General features: G+C 38.2%; 1 protein-coding gene across 1 annotated transcript in view; it reads left to right on the forward strand.

Annotated features, from left to right (window-relative positions):
• Positions 1-21,446, forward strand: part of Tbc1d15-17 (TBC1 domain family member 15/17) — a 331,818-nt gene that overhangs the window by 173,135 nt on the left and 137,237 nt on the right. The window contains exon 9 of the mRNA XM_090389001.1: positions 20,272-20,366. Coding sequence (XP_090245127.1) covers positions 20,272-20,366 — 95 coding nt within the window. The remainder of the gene's footprint in view (positions 1-20,271; positions 20,367-21,446) is intronic.

The raw sequence follows: 21,446 nt of genomic DNA on the forward strand, positions 1-21,446 counted from the left end.
GTTGGGGGTTATTCTCTACATTCCTTAAGTTGGACTAGAACTTTTCGGGGCATCATGTTCACAGGAAGAGTTACTCATTGCAGAAACCTTAGAGATGAAACTACATGAAACTTCAATCAATATCCGTAGACCATTCCTATTGTCCGACGATTGGTCACTTATACGCATGCGTGAAGAACAAATACTACAACATAAGGAAATAAAAAAAAGTTTTGGATTAATTGTGAGTAACTCTCTTCCTGTGAACATGATGCCCCGAAAAGTTCTAGTCCAACTTAAGGAATGTAGAGAATAACCCCCAACTCCTACCCCCCCACCCCCGCCCCTTATCCAATTATTAGACCCCTAAATTTAACTCAATTCCAACCACAGGACCAAAAATAAAAAAATGATCCTTAATTATTAGCCTGTTTAGACCTCCAAAATCTAACTTTATGACAATGTTTTGCAAAATTGATATCGCCTTCCCCATGAATTATTAGCGAGTTGGACAAGGAGAGTTGGAAAAGAAGCTTCCTATATCAAAAATAAAGGTAAGCCCTGTTGATTCATAATATAATAGAATATAGGAATTATCGAGCACTTAATAGCTCTCTAGTATCAAATCTAGTATATCTAAGTACATACTCTATCCCGGAACTCATTCTTTGCATTGATGACTTCCGCTCTCAGTTCCTTATTATTTTTCCTTTATATATTTTTCTGTGAACTTCACTTTTTGAGCTTAACCATCATTGGTATGCTTCCTTTTTCTCTTTTATTAATTCTTTAATTTTCATGCTCAGCCAATCATTTTGAGATTTTTCTATTGCCTCTCCAGCAATTTTCTTCACTGTTTCCTTTAGGTATTCATATATATCTTTTGCACTCTCCCCATAGGTTTCATCTAATTATTGGTCTATCTTCATTGATACAAGTCCCTAGTTCTCTCATCTTTTAGTGAGTCCACATTGAATCTTTCGGTGTCAAGTTGTTCGCTCCTCTCAAGGTCTTTCTTCCTTTTCTCCTTCCTTTTTTGGCACATCCATGGGAATGACAACATAGCCTTCATCAAAAAGTGATCAGAGCTACAATATGCTCCTCTCTGGGCCTTAACATCACAGACAAAACTTGTGCTTTGCTGTTTAGTAATCACATAATCAGTTATTGATTTTAGTCCTTTTGTTTCTTGGAACCATGTGAACTTATGAATGTCTCTATTTTGGAAGATGTTACTAATCCTCAGCTTATATTGGGAGCAAAGTTCTATCAGTCTCTCTCCGTTATCATTCTTTACCTTTTCTCCGTGTCTTCCCACCACTTCATTGTTCGCAGCTTGTCCCACTCTGGAGTTCAAATCCCCCATTATGTCTATCTCTCTGCAACGTGGAATTGCTTCTTTTACTTCTCTCAGGTTTTTCCAGAAATATTCTTTAATATCTGTAAGAGACTCATTATTATTAAGAGAATATACCCCAATAATAGTAATTTCTCTTCCACATATTTTAATTTCAAGGGTCATGGTTCATTCATCAACAAAACTCCATTTTTAAATAAACTTTCTGAGATTCTAGTGAATAAGTACAGCCACCCCTGCCTTAGCTCTTACATGTTGGTCGACACCACTCCAAAGGAAAATATATTCTCCAGTCATTTCTTCATTTCTCCCTTTCATCTTTGTTTCAGTTAAGACTGCAACATCCAATTTATATTTTCCCAATTCCAATAAAACTTCATCTTGTTTTTGTGCTAACTCCTTGTACATTCCAGCAGCTAGAATTCATAAACTTTTTCCCTTTGCCAGTTCCATTCCTATTTGTCCATCTGATTTTTTTTCTCTGATAGGTTTTTTAGCATTGAAAATGTTTTATGATGAATGGGGAGCTGGCCCATTGCATCAACTCCCGACCTGGAGGACCAGGGTATCTTTTTTTGTCTGGTTATCTACAAACCTTTCTGGCTTGGGAGGGTCTACCAGTAGCAAGCTACCACCAGCATGTCTCTGTAGATCATTGAGACACGCAAGACCCACCACCACGACAAGGTAAAGATATCATTGGTGGGGGGCATTTTACCAAGACCATTAATACATGAGTTGGAAGAAAAATGGGATGTTAGCAGGTCAGTTTTATCCTTGGCTGAAGTGAGAATAGAACTATCTGGTTTTATTCTCACCTCATCTCTGCTTCTAGTGTTGCACATCTCTGGGAGAAGAGATGTGCAAAAGTTGCGGCCAGTAGCTTTGGCAAGAGACCAGAATGCTCAGCTACTATTAGGGCAAGAAACAAGTTTTCTACTCTTAGCCTGTTCAAAATCTAGTTTGGACTGATTAATAGCTGGTTTACAATTGTGGCAAGCTTTGGTGTAGGCAGAAAATGAAACTGAAGAATTGGAAACAAGCCAATTACGCTGTGCAACGCTCTTCTCTCCAACAACCTTAGCACATATATTGGAAAACCAAGGACAAGATTTTAACGTGGGGTGTGGAATAAAGGATTCCATTCCTACAAGATTAATTTTACTGACATGATCAGAGCAAACATTGACATCAGAAGTTTTGAAACAGTAGTTCGACCATGGAAAACAATTCTCTCAGGTCATCCCATTTTGCATTTTTGTAATGCCAAATGACACGAGGTTGGGAATAGCCGTGAGATAAAGGCTCCATTGGAGAAGAGACAATAACCAAGTTGTGATCTGAGATGCCTAAAGGACCTCTCACTTCGACCGTATACTTAGAAGGGTTGTTTGTGAGAAAAAGATGAAGTGTGTTGGCTGTATGGTTAGGATTGTCCAGTATTCTGTTAGGTAAATGAACAATCTCTGTGACGTCATTAGTAATTGCAAAAGCCTCAGCATCTCAATCAGCTGGGTCTTTGTGACTAGAGAATGGAAGCCAGCTGGAGTTGCGAACATTAAAATCACCAAGGAAAATTACCTCACTGTTAGGAAAGTTGGACTGGAGAAAGTCAAGTTACGAAGAGAGGAAGTCAAAGAGCTCCAAGTGATTAGTGGAGTTGGGAGAACGGTAGAGCCAACAGATGAATTTGACACAATGAGGTAGAGAGATTTTAAGCCAGAGAAGATCGAAACGAGGAGATTCCAAATTACCAAGTCTCTGACAGGGAATATTGGAATGGACATATGTACAAGTACCACCTTTGAGGCGAAAGGAATCATACAGCAAATAATTTGGGAAACTGAAATGAGCAGTGGTCGAATCAACCCATAACTGAGATTCTGTCAGAAAAAGTACATGGAATTTGGCAGACTGCAAGCTAATGTGCCAATAAAATCCAAACCAAACCAAACCAAACCAAGCAGACTGCAAGTGGAAATGAACATCGTTGAGATTAGAATTTAGACCACACATATTTGTGAAATGAACTAGGAAGTGTTTGGGAGGTCAGTGAACACCGTTTTAGAGTTGTTCCCTCGAAATGTAAGGAAGTTTGGATCTCGCCATGGTGTTCATCCTAACCTCAAAAGTCATCAGTCATACTGCATGATGGAAGAGATGGGCAAGGGTTGACTGGAACTTAGCTCTGGAGACTAAACATGGGTTCCACTTCAAGCCTCCAATAAACAAAGTGGTGGTATTGCACCAGTTGATGAGAGTCATCTACCCCTAGTATTGCCTGGTAACACAGAGGGTTGGCATTCCTCCATGTGGTGTGGATGCCCCACCTCGACCCCTGCTTACGTTGGTTTGCACCTGGGTGGTCACCCACAGTGTGCTTGTGCATGGGGATTATACCTAGGATTACTAAAGGCCCACCATCGTGAAGGTGCAAGCAGAGGATTTGGCTGTCAGAGACTGTCCGGACTTTGCTGAAATTGGGTCTACTTGACTTGAGTCAAGTAGACTGATATTCACCCAAATATAAGTTCATTCAGCATTTTAGACTCCCAAGTTCACAAGTACAGCTTGTCTGGCATATCTGAGAGAATGTCTGCGACAACCCCAAGGACCATCATATGTGAATGTAGATGTAAAATACTCATTCAGTACTGATGTAAGCAGTGTGAACTGACATGTAACATCTGTTATGTATGATTAACATATATGTTGGCAGAAACAATTTATTTTATTACTTTTTTAAACTTGAACTGCATGTTTAATGAAAATTTATTGAAATATTCTTACAAATAGGCAAGCACCATGTTGTCCGTGGGTTGCACATCACTGGCTTAGACAGTCTCCTTGAAGAAAATTATATTTATCAATTTTGATTAGAGATCAATGGATTTTGGAAAGCTTTGAGCTTGAGGCTAACTTGAAAATATGAAACTGAATGATGTATAATATTTTTAGTTTATTTTCTTAAAAGAAAGATTGTACTTTTGTACATCTCATCCATATAAAACATCTTGCTTATAACGTTCTCTAAATGCTCAATGAATATAGGACAAAGCCTCATCTATCTGGGAGCTATAAATAAAATAAAACATTTGTACAACTGAGCACAGTATCAGTCTGTTCATAACATAGCAAATTAAGATTGCTACTAAGTACATAGATATCATATTGTGGAGGTACTTCCTTAAAAGCTGCCTGCCCTATGCACTTTAAATAGAAAGAACTGCTCCATTGGAGAAGTATATTGCTGTTAATTGAAAATGCACTATTCCCCATGCTACATTTTCTGTGCCCTACTTGCCCCAAATTCACTAAGCTTTTAAAAATGTTATGCGTAACTCATATTCTGATGAACATCCTAGATCCAGTGTTCTCCCCCAGAACATTAGCATTAATAGAGGCATTTGATGCAAGAAAGCAAGCCTATGCAGCATCAACCAAAATAATAAAAAAAAAAAACCCACTTCCACTTCACCCCTCTGTTCGTTTAAAATACCTGTCCAGCTGAGCCTTAAACTTATTTAGGCTATCAACTTCCACGACAGGGATGAAAGTCTGTTCCACCAACCAACTACTCGCTGGCTAAAGGCAAATTTCCACACGTCTATCCTACATCTGTCTTTCCTCAATTTGAATTTATGCCCTCTCAGGTGATTATTCTGAGCAAGAGGAAGAATCCCATCAGCATTGAGCATGCTCAAACCATTCAAGGCTTTATACACCTCTATCAGATCACCTCGCTGGTGCCTAGTCTCCAGACACTGTAATTTGCAAAATTTAAGCCTTTCTTCGTAAGAGCACCCCTTTGTTCCATTCACTAATCTTGTTGTCCTTATCTGTACTCGTTCCAGTAGCTCTACATCCTTCTTGAAATGAGGCCTCCAGACCTGTATACAGTACTCTAGGTGTGGCCTGACCATTGCCTTATACAAGGGAATAATCACCTCCTTATCCCTGTTAGAAAAATTCCTATATATCATTGACAATACACCATGAGCTACTCTTGCAGCCCATCTGCACTGTCAGAGAACTTCATATCTGCCTGCACAACCACCCCCAGATCCATTTCATTCTCTACCACTGTCAGTGTAGTACCACAGAGTTGATACGTTGCTCTGGGGTTGCTGTTTCCCATATGTAGTACTTTACATTTGTCAATGTTAAACTTCATTTGCCACCTCTCAGCCCATCTGTTCAACCTTTCCAGATCCTGTTACAGCAGCATAGTGTCAGTAGTGTCCTTGACAACCCTGCCAACCTTCGTATCGTCTGCAGACTTGGACATTAAGCCTGATCATTTATAAATACAGAAAACAATAATGGACCCAACACTGAACCCTGAGGGACTCCACTGATAACATTAGTCCACGATGAGCAGTGTCCATTGATTACCACTCTCTGTCTTCTCCCCCTCAACCACCTCTTTATCCATAGCAGCAATTTGCCTCCAATGCCACACTGCTCCAATTTGTGCAGCAGTCTTCCATGTGCAACAGTATCAAAAGCCTTTCTAAGACCCAAGTATATAATATCAAAGTTATTCCCTGCATCCAGTTCTTTTGCGACTGCATCATAGTATCCAATCAAATTGGTCAGGCAAGACTTCCCCTTAACAAAACCATGCTGTGTCCGTGCTATGACTGAAGTCTTGTCTAGATGATCCTGCAGATGAAACTCACAGGTCTATAATTACTTGTGTCAGCCTATGATCCTCCTTTGTGAATTGGGGTCACATTTGCACATCTGCAGTCTGTGGGTACCTCTCCTGAGTCCAAGGAAGCTCTCATAATTATGGCTAAGGGTTTGCTTACTTCCTTTGCTGCCTCCTTTAATATAATTGGATAGATCCCATCCACCCAGGTGCCTTTCTTGTGTTTATCTTCAACAATTTCTCCTCCACTTTACTCTCAGTTAATACAAGATTCTCTAGCTTACTGCCAGAGTTGAATACACCTCTGGTATTCCCCTCGCTGAATAACTCCTGATGTGTGAATGTCGATGCAAAATATTCATTTAGTTTGTTAGCTACCTGAGCAGGATCATCAACAGTTGACCCATCGATATCAAGTGGACCAATCTGATTCATCTCCTTCCTTCTGGAGTTTACGTAAGTAAAGAACTCTTTGCTGTTTTTCTTTGCATCCCTTGCCAAAGATTTCTCGTAATCTGCCTTCGCCTGCCTAACCTCCTTTGTAACTTGGTTACAGATCAACTTGTATCTATCATAGGCTTCTGTGTCACGTGTTAATTTGTATGTATCCCATGCATTTTTCATACATTTTGCCAGTTGGGTGGAATTATGTGAAGTAGCTGGGTGGTGAAGTGTAATATTTTGCAATATATTATAAATTTTTTTGTTATTTATAAATGTGACTTATGCAATCCAGAATGAAAATTAATTGCATAATTTAACACTATGGTCTTTTAGCATTGACCTCGATCACATAGTATGTTTGGATTCTCGCAGTATTCTCGCAAATCTCGCAGTACCGCATTGCCATGCGGTACTGCGAGAATTGCTTAAATTTAGCTGGGTGGTCAGTGAAATTCATTGGGCATTGCGCCCAGGTGAATTTAACTGACCACCTGTGGAAACTCAGAAAGGAGGATCTATGTGGGTGAGGAGCCCAGTCCTGATACACCACTTTGGACTCCTGCTTCAAAAAGATGGGAGGTGCTGGACAGACAGGCCGAACTGGGGTCACTCAGTGGATGGTTCTTACTACTGGGTTTAACTGCATTCCAATAAGTCTCTTTTCCTTTTGGTCCTGGGGTATGATGCCCTAAGTGAACTTTGTGTCCCATTCACAGATGCAGTACCTGTTGGTTCGTGAGTGAGCATCCTCTCTTAAGGCTCTGTGTTGGATGAGGTACTTATGGCCTCAGAAATTTTTATTTTACTCTTCTGAGTAATTCAAATTTATTTCTTCTGGAACCCCAAGACACCTGCCTAACTAAACAGATAATACTTACAGATAAAAAAAAAAAAAAAAAAAAGGTAAACTGCAGCCATTATCAACCCACTGCAGGATGGAAGCTTCCTCAACAATTCATGCTGAGAGAAATGGACCATAATCTGCCACGCTGGTCCAGTGCGGGTTGGCAGATTGACCGTATTTAGCAGTCGGGCACTTGAACCCCGGTGTACTCAAAGAGTATGTGCTACTGCACTCCCAGATAATACCTCTGCAAAAAAGACTCAGAGCAGATGATACAACATCATTGACAGCACTTTTCCTGACTCTCCATTCCACCAGACAGCAGGACATCAATAAAATGTCAACCTTCTCATTCCAGAAGGATTAGAAGGGTTGGCAGTATCCCCAAAATCTGTGAAAAGGCTACAGTCTGGAGATATTTTAGTTGGAGTCTCACGCCAAACATATTCTGAAACCCACTTTGATATAGGAATATCTACCACCATCACTCTACCTCACAATAAAAATCTGAACTCTTCACATGATATCATATCAGAGTGGAATCTTCTTTATGTCTCTGAAGAAGAGGTGTCACAAAAAAATGGTGAATTGAATTGAATTGAAATGAAAGGACATGGTGTGATAGCTGTCAAGCAAATATCATTCCTACAAAAGTTCTCATCCTTGCATTCAATACCCCACATCCTCTAATTTCCATCAAGGCAGGCTTCTTAAACTGCCCAGTAAGGAAATACATTCCAAATCCACTGTTGTGTTTTAAGTTCCAAAAGTGTGACCACTTACAAACAGCCTATTGTGACAACCCTGTCTGTTCTCAATATCATTCCAAATACCATGAGAGCAGTGTCTAGCTTCAAAGATAATTTGTTAAAAGAATAAGCGAAGTCTACCTCAATGTGATATTCTCCAGAAATTAAAACGAATATAACATTACAGTAAAAATTAAATTAAAAAATCAGAAATATTACATTACGTAAAAAATAAATTGAAAACAATTTTTAAAAAATTGAACACAATTAAAAATCATTTGGACACAATTAAAAATTAAAGTAAAAATTTAATTAAAACAATGTAACGAAAAAATATTGCAAAATGATTTTCCTTCCTTAAGAAGGAAAATTGGCGAAATATTATATTGAGTAAACTTCTCTTATTCTTTTACCTTGAATATTGAAATCAACGTAGAATGTATTGAGCATCACAGCTCTTTTTTATACCATCAAAGATATTTATATAAATAAATCACTAAGGAGAGCTCCTCACATACTGTAAAGTATTCCAGCAAGGAAGGAAGAGAATTGAATTCAAAAACAGAAAACTTATCTGAACATCTACAGAAAACCTAGCTGAACATCTAACAGGAGGCCAGAAAATCATCCAACTAGTAAATAGCAGCAAGCATTCATATGCCTAGAAGGTTTCTGATAATTTCACTGTCAGAACACAAACAAAGACCATATCACTGTCAGAATCATTTGCATCTCTTGCCTGCCATTTACTGAGTTTGCTAAAACTAACTCAAAAGAGCAAATTAACTGCCACACCTATATTCATACCTCCTACACTTCCTGCTCTAATAAAATTAAATCTACCAGAAAAGTAAATAGAAAGGAATCTTCTTCTATTTAGTAAAACTTCATTCTTTTAAGTTATAAAGTTATACAGGCTTCAGCCTTTCAATATTAAGCAAAGTCAGGAAAGAAAGTCACCTTTCCTTTGTATTTTCTTTTTCACTAATCCAACTAACCTAATACTGCTTGGCCACTTTGGTATTACTGCTACCTTCCTGCAGTGGGGCTGATAACCTGAGTGGAAAAATAAACCTTTAGGGCCAAAAGGAGTATAAAATTATCTTCACATTTCCATCAGTACAGCCAGCTCTAATCTGCAAACCAAGAACAAAGGTGATAAGACTTCACAATAAAAAGGATAAAAAAGACTATTTCACAAGATGTTCCATCCCTTCTTGATAATTCATTCACTGGGAACTCAACCTCTATGCAACTTTTTACCATTTCTTGTACTGAAAAGTGTTGAGGTAATTGCTGGTTATCTGAGGACCTTCTTAAAGAAAAGTTGAATTCCACACAATCAGAACAGTCATAAAAACAGACTAATTTTGTCTGACTTCCTATTACTGTCACTCCTCATGCTGCATTAAATACTTCCAAGGGAGTAATAATGGAATGGGCTTTGTTAACCATCTTAGAGGAAGAAATAATAGAGCTGAGAGACCAACAAGTTGTACAGGCTAGTTGCTGAAAAAGATGGCAATCTTATTCTTAAATGGAGTACCATACTCACTTTCAGCATCTCAGTTCTACCACAAACAGTTAAACAGATATTTGTTATGCCGAATCCATCCGTACAAATTCAATCAGATGTTATAAATACCAAAATATGGCCATTCACAAGCAACATGCCAAGGCAATGCCGTCTGCCCTCACTGTGGATCCATTACCAAACAGACTATACTGCTACTCTCCCTGTCTATTCAAATTTTAAAGGAAATCATCTCTCCTTCTCCAAGATCTGTCAATTTTGCAATCTTGGTAAAAATTTCCAAATACACAAAAAGGAAAACAAAGTAACATATTCTGAAGCAAGAAAACAAACCCTGTCAAGTATACTGCACATTCATATGCAGCTGCCTTCAAAAGCTACAGAACAGCTTTTAGCCAAACAGATGTCTCAGTTTCTCAGAATGTTTCTATTGCTATATCAGATCAATACCCCTCTTCCATCAAGCAAATAATTTCCTCATATGCTGTTCATTAGAAAACAAGCACTGCAATAACTATAGCACCTGACAAAGAGCCAATATTACAGAACTGATTAAAACAAAGCACACAGACACAAGAAATGCAATTATTTCTTGTCACCAATGACAAGAAATAATTGCATTTCACCAATATGGGACCGAGTGTCCATGTTATAGACACGAGCATTCTTTATATTTTACTGCTTTTATTCATCTTGCTGAGCCTTACACACTTAGTCAGATTTTATCTGATAATCAGCATGTATCTGCTGATTTTACCTATTTAAAATCGCTAAACCTCTTTAATCGCATTTAATTTTTATCATTTTTACTGTTATTTCTTTATTTTTATATATCTTATACCTTTTTTATTTCAGTATTGTTATATATCTAGACATAGTGACCTAATTCACTAGGTCACCGAGAGCTTAACTATTTTGTTGTACATGACCTGGTTTTGGAACATTATAGCCTTAGTTGCTAATGCACCAATAAAACCCAAATGAAAGAAACAAACACCAATATGGATATAGACCATGAAACAAATCAAAATGATACAATAGTGATGCTCTATGCAAAAGATGGTTGCCCTGTAGTTATAAAAAGAGCAAACAAAAACTGGACATACACAGAAACTTTCCTTTAAAAAACAGTCAGATCAAACAACAGAGATGAACTGTAAAATTTAATAGAACAATTTGACCCTGTTTGAGTATATCTTCAAGAAACTTACCTAAACACCCAAGTATCTCCCAAATTTTGGAATTATACCATTTATAGAAGTACAGAGTTATCATTATTATTATTATTTGGATCACTTTAACCCTGGCTTCTATATATATATTCTGCTAAATTTTTCATGTCCCCATACTGATCTTGATTGTCTAGCAGCTCGACTTAGGCTTCCATCCTGTATCTTGCGAAATCTGAAAGGCCATCATCCATTATGGGGATTCCCTTATGTGGATACCTGGAGTGGACTAATAGAATCGTTACTTGATGATTACCAACTTACATTGTAAAACACAGGATCACATAACTACATCCATTTCCTAACAGATACTACCTCTTCTATGGACCCCTTAATATTAGTATTAGTAGTGGAAAGAAAGCAAGCTTATACAGCATCAGCAAAAAAAAAATAAGAGTTTGTCTATCTATCCCCTCCAAAAGTTTGTTCCTTGAATTTATTTCCACTTCCACGACATTAAACAGACGTTTCATTAAGCAGCAACCAACCACCCATTGAACTTCAGCACATCTATTCTGCAATAATAATAGTTCCTCAATTTGAATTTATGCACCCTCATTTGTGTGGTCTGAGCAAGAGGATGAATCCCATTAGCAGTGAACTTGCCCAATCCATTCAAAGTATTAAACACCTCAATCACATCGCTTCATAGGTGCCTGGTCTCTAGATGCTGCAATTTACAGAACTGAAGGAAGAGTCCCCATTTGTTCCCCTTACTGATCTCGTTGCCCTTCTATATATCCACTCCACCAGCTTTTTCTACATCCTTCCTAAAATGAGTCCTCCAGACCTGTATGCAGTACTCAAAATGTGGCCTGACAGTTGCCTTATACAATGGAATAATCACCTCCATTTCCATGCAAGCAAAATTCCTGTATATCATAGACAGTAATCCTCTATAACAGTAATCCCAGATTAACATACAACTGTGCAGCGCTGCACTCAGATTAGAGGAAAATGAAAAAGACCTGGAGGTTATTGTGCAATCACAGAATTGCACAATAACAGAATAGTGACAATGACAGAATAGCATATGGGAAACCTCATATGCTATTCTGTCTGCAATCCTCAGAGAACTTCATATCTGATTGCACAATAACCTCCAGGTCTTTTTCATTTTCCTCTAATCTGAGTGCAACGCTACACAGTTGTATGTTAATCTTTGATTACTGCTACCCATGTGCATGTGGGTCTGCTTACCGCCTTTGCTGCTTCCCTTAATAGAATTGGATAGATCTCATTCATCCTAGGTGCCTTTCTTACATTTAACTTCAGAAATTTCTCTTCTGCTTTCCTCTCAGTTGTTACAAAATCCTTCAGATTCCTGGTAGAGTTTGATAAACTTCTGGCATCTGCTCCCTTAAAGAATTCTTCATGTGTGAATGTAGATGCTGAAATACTTATTCAGCTTGTCAGCAACCTGAGCAGTATCATCAACAGGTGAACCATCGATATCAAGTGGACCTATCTAATTCATCTTCTTCCTTTTGTGTTTACATAAGAAAAGAAGTCTTTGCTATTTTTCTTTTAAATTCCTTGCCAAAGATTTTCTCTTAATCTGACTTAGAGAGAGAGAAAATCTTTTATTGCACAATATTTAGTTGTAACCAGTTACATGATTGAATAGTGATGCAATATCCCTTTGTGGCCAAAAAGTCAGGGAGTTTACAGATAAAAAGTGTTTTGATTATATTGACATTTAGGAATTAAATGAAATGACATTAAATGCTGTAAGAGATTAAAGAAATAAAAAAATAACATTAAATGACATCATACATTAAAGAACAAAACAGGATGACATTAACTGATATTAGATGATGTACATCTTTACAAGGCGCCTCCGTAGCCAGGTGGGAAGGAGCAGCAGTGTGTAGCACACGCTTCTTGATTAGACCGGGGTTCGAGCCCGTCACCACCAAATATGGAGAATGCGGAAAGATCATGGAATGACCACCGTATATCCCGGAGCAATATGGCCTTAATATACAAAAACCAAATAACAAACAAACATCTTTACAATGGCGCCCCCGTAGCCAGGTGGGAAGGAGCAGCAGTGCGTAGCACACGTTTCTTGATTAGACTGGGTTTCAAGCCCGTCACCACCAAATATGGAGGATGCGGAAAGGTCAGGGAATGACCACCGCATATCCCGGAGCAATATGGCCTTAGTTGCTGATGCTCCTAAAAACCAAATAACAACAACAACATCTTTACAATGGCATTAAATTACACAAAAGATTAAGATGATGTGACCTGACATTAAACAAATTACATAAAAAAAAAAAGGCATATTATGACATTAAAACAAAATTTAATATACAAAATGACAATTGTCCTCTCAGTTCATGGGAAGAGCAGCAGGATCAGTGCCTAGCTCATTCCTCATTAGTTAATTAACAGGGGGTCTCCAAGTGGTGATTAAAGGGTATGGTGGCTTGGATGCATTGCAGAGGAGGCTTTGTGCACACTGTCCTGACCTTCATACACTATTTCTTACTGGGTGCATCCGGAGGTTCATTCGCTTGTGTCTAGACAGTTGTAATGGCCTTGAGATGGTGACACCATCTGCTAAGTCGCCCTTCCCTGTTTCAGTTAAGTTTTTTTTTTTTTTTATGTAAATCCCAAACACAAGAGGTGTTAGAACCTATAGTACTTAGTACCGTGCTTGGGTTGGAGGTTGAGAAGACGAAAGAAGATATTTGTTGACATTGAACTTGAACTTCTGTAGACTATAATTGTCGGATAGATGTGCGGAAATTTGCCTTTGGCCAGCGGGTGGTTGGTTGGTGGAACCGACTTCCATCACTGGTTGTTGAAGTTGATAGCCTAAACAAATTTAAAGCTCAACTGGACAGGTATTTCGAACAAACGGAGGGGTGAAATGGGAGTGGGTTTTTTTTTTTTTTTTTTTTTTTTTTTGGCTGATGCTGAATAAGCTTGCTTTCTTGCATCATATGCCTCTGCTAATGCTAAAAAATGCTAATAATTTTCAGGAAATACGTATGAAGGAAGGTTGTTCCAGAAAACAGCAGTTGAATGAATAAACGAGGAAGATGAAAAGTTGGTTCTGTGAGTTTGAAGTTGGACAGTAAATGGATGTTCGCTGGTGGTGGCACGTGTTCGGACTTTTGAAAGAGAGAGCAGGAATTATAGAAGCTAATTCAGAAGAACAGTGCCCATGGAAGTATCTGTAGAAGAGGCATGCAGCAGAAACAGTACATCTATGAGACAGTGAGTGCAAAGACTCTGTTAGAGATGAGTCATTAATTAACCTAACTGCCATCTTCTGAATGGAATCAAGAAGCCTGAGAAAGGTTTTGGGGGCACCATGGCAGGGTGGATTTGCGATTTATACAGAGTGAGCAGCTGTTTGGAAGAAACGTAACGCCGAGAGCGAAAGAGAAAACCAAGTTTTTTAGATGCAGAAGAAGCAATATTTGTAATGTGCTTGTGCCAAGAGAGATTAGAACTCAGAGTAATCCCCAAAAGAGATATATCATTTTGCCTAGAAATCGGAGTGTCACTAAAGATAAGCATAGGAGCAGAAGAAGAATCCTTTTTGCGAGATATAAGACAAGACTGAGTTTTAGAAAGGTTGAAATCAACTAAGTTGTCTTTGCCGCACTGGAGAATTACATGAAGATCGGCATTTAAGGAATTGGTAGCAGATTTTCGAGAAGTTGAAGCTGATTGAGCAGGACAAGGTTTCTCAAAATGGAAAGTGGAATGCAATGTGCTATCATCGGCAAAACTATGGATAGGGTGAAGCCAGATTACGAGAAATCTTTGGCATAGGATGCAAAGAAAAACAGCAAAGAATTATTTACTTATGTAAACTCTAGAAGGAAGGGGATGAATCAGATTGGTCCACTTGATATCGATGGTTCAACTGTTGATGATCCTGCTCAGGTAGTTAACAAACTAAATGAATATTTTGCATCTACATTCACACACAAGAAGAAATTCAGGGAGGTGAATACACCTCTCACAGTAAGCTAGATAATCTTGTAATAACTGAGAGTAAAGTGGAGGAGAAAAAGCACCTGGGTGGATGGAATATATCCAGTTATATGAAAGGCGGCAAGGGAAGTAAGCAAACCCTTGGCCATCTGCTGCTATCATCAGCAAAACTATGGATAGGATTTCCAGTCAATGGAAGAAGGTCATTAATATACAAGAGGAAAGGAGTGGGGGAAAGAACTGAACCTTGGGGTACACCGGCATTAGTGGAGAAGTTAGAAGACAGAGCCATCTACCATCACCCTCATGAGCGATCAGAGAGAAAACTAGATAACCAATTACTAAAAACAGTTGGCAAACCATAAGATGGAAGCTTGTTTAGAAGACCTTTATGCCAAACACGATTGAAAGCCTTTGAGATGTCAAGAGCAACTACTTGTGTTTCACCGAACCTTTCCATTGAATCAGTCCATAAATGGGTAACATAAGCCAGAATATCACCAGTGGATCAACACTGATGGAATCCATACTGGCGATCGTTGATCAGACGGAAGGTTTCTAGGTAGTTTAAAATTTGGCGGTTAATTGATTTCTCCATTACGTTAGAAAAAGTAGAAGTAATTGCAATGGGATGATAATCGGATGCAAGGGACTTGTCACCCTTTTTAGGAACTGGCTGGATATGAGCAAATTTCCAAGCAGAAGGAAAAACACCTTTGGGATAAGAAAGTGAAAAAAGCGACAAAGAATAGGAGAAAGTTCAGGAGCACAGGTTTTGAGAACAAGTGGAGAAATACCATCAGGACCTGGAGCTTTCTTAGCATCAAGATTCATCAAAATCCTTCTGACATCCTTTTGACAGAAGACCACAGGAGGCATTGAATGGAGCGTGTTGGGAATAGTGGGAGGTGTTTTACCAAGATCATTAATACATGAGTTGAAAGAATATGGGATGCTAGCTGGTCAGCTTTATCCTTGGCTGAAGTGACAACAGAACCATCTGGTTTGGACAGAGGTGGGAGCAGAGATGGGCAAAAGTTGCGGTCAATAGCTTTGGCAAGAGACCAGAATGCTCGGCTACCATTAGGGCAAGAAGCAAGTTTTCTACTCTTAGCCTGTTCAAAATCTAGTTTGGACTGATTAATAACTGCCGTACAATTGTTGCGAGCTTTGGTGTAGGCAGAAAATGAAACTGAAGAATTAGAAACAAGCCAATTGTGATATGCAACATTCTTCTCTTGAACAGCCTTAGCACATTTATTGGAAAACCAAAGTTTAGATAAAGGACGAGATTTTAAAGTGGAGTGTGGGATAAAGGATTCCATTCCTGCAAGAATAATTTCACTGACACGATCTGAGCAAACATTGACATCAGAAGTTTTGAAATAGTAATTCGACCAAGGAAAAGAAGAAAAGAAGTCTCGCAGGTCATCCCATTTTGCATTCTTGTAATGCCAAACAACACTAGGTTGGGAATAGCCATGAGATAAAGGTTCCATTGGAGAAGAGACAATCACCAAGTTGTGATCTGAAGTGCCTAAAGGACCTCTCACTTCGACCGTGTACTTAGAAGGGTTGTTTGTGGGAAAAAGATCAAGCGTATTGGCTGTATGATTAGGATTGTCCGGTATTCTTGTAGGTAAATGAACAATCTGTGCAAGATCATTAGTAATTGTAAAAGCCTCAGCTTCTCGACCAGCTGGGTCGGTGTGACTAGAAAACGGAAGCCAGCTGGAGTTGTGAACCTTAAAATCACCAAGAAAAATTACCTCACTGTTAGGAAAGTTGGACTGGAGAAAGTCAAGTTGCAAAGAGAGGAAGTCAAAGAGCTCCAAGTGATTAGTGGAGTTGGGAGAACGGAAGAGACAACAAATGAATTTGACAGAATGAGGTAGAGAGATTTTAAGCCAGAGAAGATCAAAGAGGAGATTCCAAATTGGCAAGTCTGACAGGGAATATCAGAATGGACATATACACATGTACCACCTTTGAGGCAAAAAGAATCATACAGCGAATAATTTGGGCATCTGAGATGAGCAGTAGTTGAATCAACCAATAACTGAGATTCTGTCAGAAAAAGTACATGGGGTTTGGCAAACTGCAAGTGGAAATGGACATTGTTGAGATTAGAATTGAGACCACGTATATTTGTGAAATGAATTAGCAAGTGCTTGGGAGGTTTAGATCTTTTCGCAAATAAGCTTGCTCTATTAGTTTGACAATTCATGGTATATTCAATAGTAAGAAAAAGTGGGTGGTACATGCTGTATGAAGTAATGAAATTTTTGGATATGGCGTACACATGGTAAGAATATACCCAGATCCTTGACATAACTTGGCCTCGACAATGCTCCCCAGATACACATTACTCAGACTCCCTCCAGTCAGTATCTGGCAGAGTAGAGGTAGCAAGATTATACATTAGCTTATCCGGAAGCCTCCTAGAGAGTTACCAATAGGTTCGGTCCGGTGTACTAACTGGCGGCCGGCCTGTGAACACCGTTTTAGAGCTGTACCCTCGAAATGTAAGGAATATTGGATCTCACCACGATGTTCATCATAACTTCAAAAGTCATCAATCATACTGCATGATGGAAGAGATCGGGAAGGGTTGACCGGAACTTAGCTCTAGAGACTAAACATGGGTTCCACCACTTCAAGCCTCCAATAAGCAAAGTGGTGGTATTGCAACGGTTGATGTGAGTCATCTACCACCTAAGTGGTTAGGTATTCGTAGATGCAGCTGGCAGTGCATGGTCTATGATGAGTTATTTGAGCCAATGGGGTGTGTGGGGCTGAGGATCCCATTCCTATAGTGTCCATTAACAGCAAATTTCTTAAGGTCAGCATCAATGTCCAAGCATTTGGTAGGGTAGGAGATGATCTGATAAGTGGAGGTGAGGGAAGAGGGAAAATTGTTGTGGTGGTTTTGAGTAGGCGGAATTCTCCAGCCACAGAGATCCCAGAATGAAGATGTGATGAGTTCGGTCAACATCTTTGTGATGATTACCAATCTTTTTTTTACCAGTGAGAGAGGACAGTCTGGGGATGCCCAGGGCCAGGACCATTTCAGTCTTATGAACTTGTAGTGGCAACCTATGCTTGTAGGTTACCCATTTGAGGAACCAATATTCTGCTGCCCAGATGGGTTTTTTTGTGTTCGTAGGTGCTGTTTGATGCTCAGATTTCAGCTGCATAAAGTAGTGTGGGTGTATGATGGTCCTGACATATTTGGTTGCTGCAACCTTGCTTGCTTACATCCTTTATGACTTGATTGCAGACTAGTTTTTATCTACCATTGGCTTGTATCACCTGATAATTTATATACATCCTGCATATTTATTCTCTGCAATTGAGACTCATTAGTTCGTCTGATCTCCATTTTGGTCTAAGCTTTGAATGGTAACTGATTGCATTTACACACAGTGTTCAAATCAGTCACATCTTGGCCTACAGTGGAATATTGTTATTTTTTTTTGGACTGACAGAACAGGATGGGAGGGTTATGCACTTAGTTAAGAAACATTAAATCTAAGGCAATGCATCCAGTTGACATGGGTGGCAGTTCAATGTTGTTCATTCAGTTTGGTGTGACATAAGCATTGGAAAAACAAAAATGAGAGTAAGAGTGTATTATAGTCCTAATGACTGTGATGAGTAGAACAAACAACCAAATAGAGAAATAGTGGGCCTGTAAATCAGAATATCTTATAATGAAAGATTTTAACCTTCCAGATATTGAATGAAACTTGTGGGTTGGTTGCTCACACTTTTTTGTGGATTTATTGGATGATTGTTTTCTACAAGAACATATTAGAGAAAGTGATACTTTTGATCTGATTCTCAGCAGTGATTCTTCTTGCATTAAGAAACTGGAGGTAAAAAACTCTCTGTGGTGGCAGTGATCACAGTGTTGCTAATGTGGGATTTACTTAAATAACAGAAAATTTTATAATATTGTGAAGTATTACATTTCCCACCCAACTGGAAAAATTTTCTGGGAATAACACTGGAGCGTGTTATAGGCCTAATGACTCTGAGTACAACAAACAACTATACAGAGAAATGGAGTTGGCTAGTAAATCAGATTGTCTTATAATGGGGAATTTTAACTTCCCAACTATAGACTGGAACTTTTGGGTTGGTCACTCGCACACTAGCAAGACTTTTGTGGATTCATTGGATTGGTTTCTGCAGCAGCATATTTGAGAGGCAACCAGAGGGAGTAATACTGTTGATTGATTATCAGCAGTGATTATTCATGCATTAAGAATCTGCAAATAAAGGAATTACTAGGTTGCACTGATCACAGCATACTGATGTGAGATTTACTTAAAGTTATAACTACCATTGGGGGTAAAGGGAAGGGTTTTTGCTTTCATAAAAGTGACTACAGTAGTCTCAGGCAGTTTTTAAATTATATACAGTGGGATCAACTGATAATGTTGCCAACAGCAAATTCTAAATGGGAGGCATTTAAGGAATCAATCATGGAAGCTACAAGGCTTTTCATACTAAGAAATACTGTTCAAGGTTTAGGCCTAAATTAGCATTAGTATTAGTAATGGCAAGAAAGCAAGCTTATGCAGCATCAGCCAAAAAAAAAACAACCCCCCCCATTTCACCCCTCCGTTCGTTCGAAACACCTGTCTAGCTGAGCCTTAAATTTATTTAGACTATCAACTTCCACAACAAGGGAGAAGTCTGTTCCACCAACCAATTACCCGCTGGCTAAAGGCAAATTTCCGCACATCTATCCTACATCTGTCTTTCCTCAATTTGAATTTGTGCCCTCTCAGGTGATTATTCTGAGCAAGAGGAAGAATCCCATCAGCAAGTTTACAGATGATATGTGGAAATTTTCCTTTAGCCAGCAGTTTATTGCTGGGACAAACTTCCATCTGTGATTGTGAAAGTTGACAGCTGAAATAAATTAAAGATTGACCTAGACAAACTTCTGGGGCTGATGGATGGGTGAAACAGGAAGGTTTTATTTATTTTATTTTTATTCTTCCCCCCCCCATTGATGCTAAATAAGCTTGCTTTCTTGCATCAGTTGTCTCTATAATGCTTGATGCTAACCGTTTTGCAGTAAAAAAAAATTAAGAATAATTTTTATTTCAAACAATTTTTTTTTCCTTTTTTTTCCCTTTTTTTTTCTTTTTTATCTCTCCTAACTATCCACTGAGTAGTCTAATTCTTAATATCTTTTCCTCCTGGTATTTAATTCAGTTATTTGTTTTAAAATCCAGGTTTTTATTAAATGTGCAGATTTTTATAAACTTTTCATTTAAAGTTCACTTAATGGAAAAATTGTAAATCAGTTATTCTTGGAAAGGTTAATTTATTGATTTCCAAAATTAAATGCTGTTATACCATGTTAAACGAATGTCATATAATAGTGCCACTAGTGTTTAATTTTGTAAATTTTGTAATGGTGTTTGATTTTGTCAATTTTGATTAGGACAAGTTTAATTTATATTTTAGTGAATTAGTTATTAATTGATCTATATAATTTCAGGGAAGAATATTATAGGATGAAGTTGCAGTGGAAAACCATTACATCAAAACAAGAATCCAGATTTACAGCATTAAGGGAACATCGTAATTTAATTGGTAGATTATTATTATAGAGGATATTTATAATATGTTAATGTATAAGAGTAAGCTGAAAATTAATGCCTCTTGCTTTCTAACCATGGCATTTGGTAGTATAGCAAATTCAAATTCAGCTTTTTGTGATAATAGTTTCCAGTTAGTATGTGCACAATTTCTCTGTGATTATTCATTTAAAAATGCACTGTTTTAAATGGAAGCACCTTTGGACCTGCAATTCAAACGACATGCAGTTATTGTGAATATATAACCCAAAAATATCAAACATTGATTGAATCTTGGATTCACCACAGGGTTTGGATCTAGAAAATAAGAGACAGGCCAAGGAATTTTGTCATGAAACATCTGCACTTTCAACAACAACAAAAAAAAAAAAAAAAAAAAAAAAATTCAGGGTGTAAACAGCCTGTAACATGATGTTGACTGTATTATGGTGTATCTAATGTTATCTACACTGAATTTTTAAAAGAGGAACCGCAGTCAATTCCATCCAGTACATTGAGATATTGCATGCTCAGAAAAAGGAATCAAATAATGGTTGGCTCTCTGTGATTTTTATGGGTTTTTTTTTTTTTTTTTTTTTTTTTTTCCCCTTCTGAAATCCTAACAAATGTCACTGAGGGAACAGATATGACTACTAAAGAAGATAAAGCAGCTTTGAAGGAATGGTTGGCTTTCAGCTGAAAGAATTTTACTTGAACATCATACAAAAACTATATGAAATATATCAATTGGTGGTGTTTGTAGAAAAATGTATAAATTTCAAAGACAACTCATTTTATCTAAAAGTTTTTTTCTCTATTTATTGTTTTGTTTTGTTGTTTGGTTTTTAGGAGCATTAGCAACTAAGGCCATATTGCTCTGGGATATGCGGTGGTCATTCCCTGACCTTTCCGCATCCTCCGTATTTGGTGGTGACGGGCTTGAACCCCAGTATAATCAAGAAGTGTGTGTGCTACGCACTGCTGCTCCTTCCCACCTGGCTACGGAGGCGCCTTCTCTATTTATTCTTATTCATTTAATAGTTATGCACTAAGAGGCACTACATTTAAGCTTATATACAGTAGAATCTTGTTAATA

Source organism: Mastigoproctus giganteus, chromosome 14 (assembly GCF_048544385.1).
Source record: "Mastigoproctus giganteus isolate SK-2022 chromosome 14, ASM4854438v1, whole genome shotgun sequence".
NCBI classification, from domain to species: Eukaryota; Metazoa; Arthropoda; class Arachnida; order Uropygi; family Thelyphonidae; genus Mastigoproctus; species Mastigoproctus giganteus.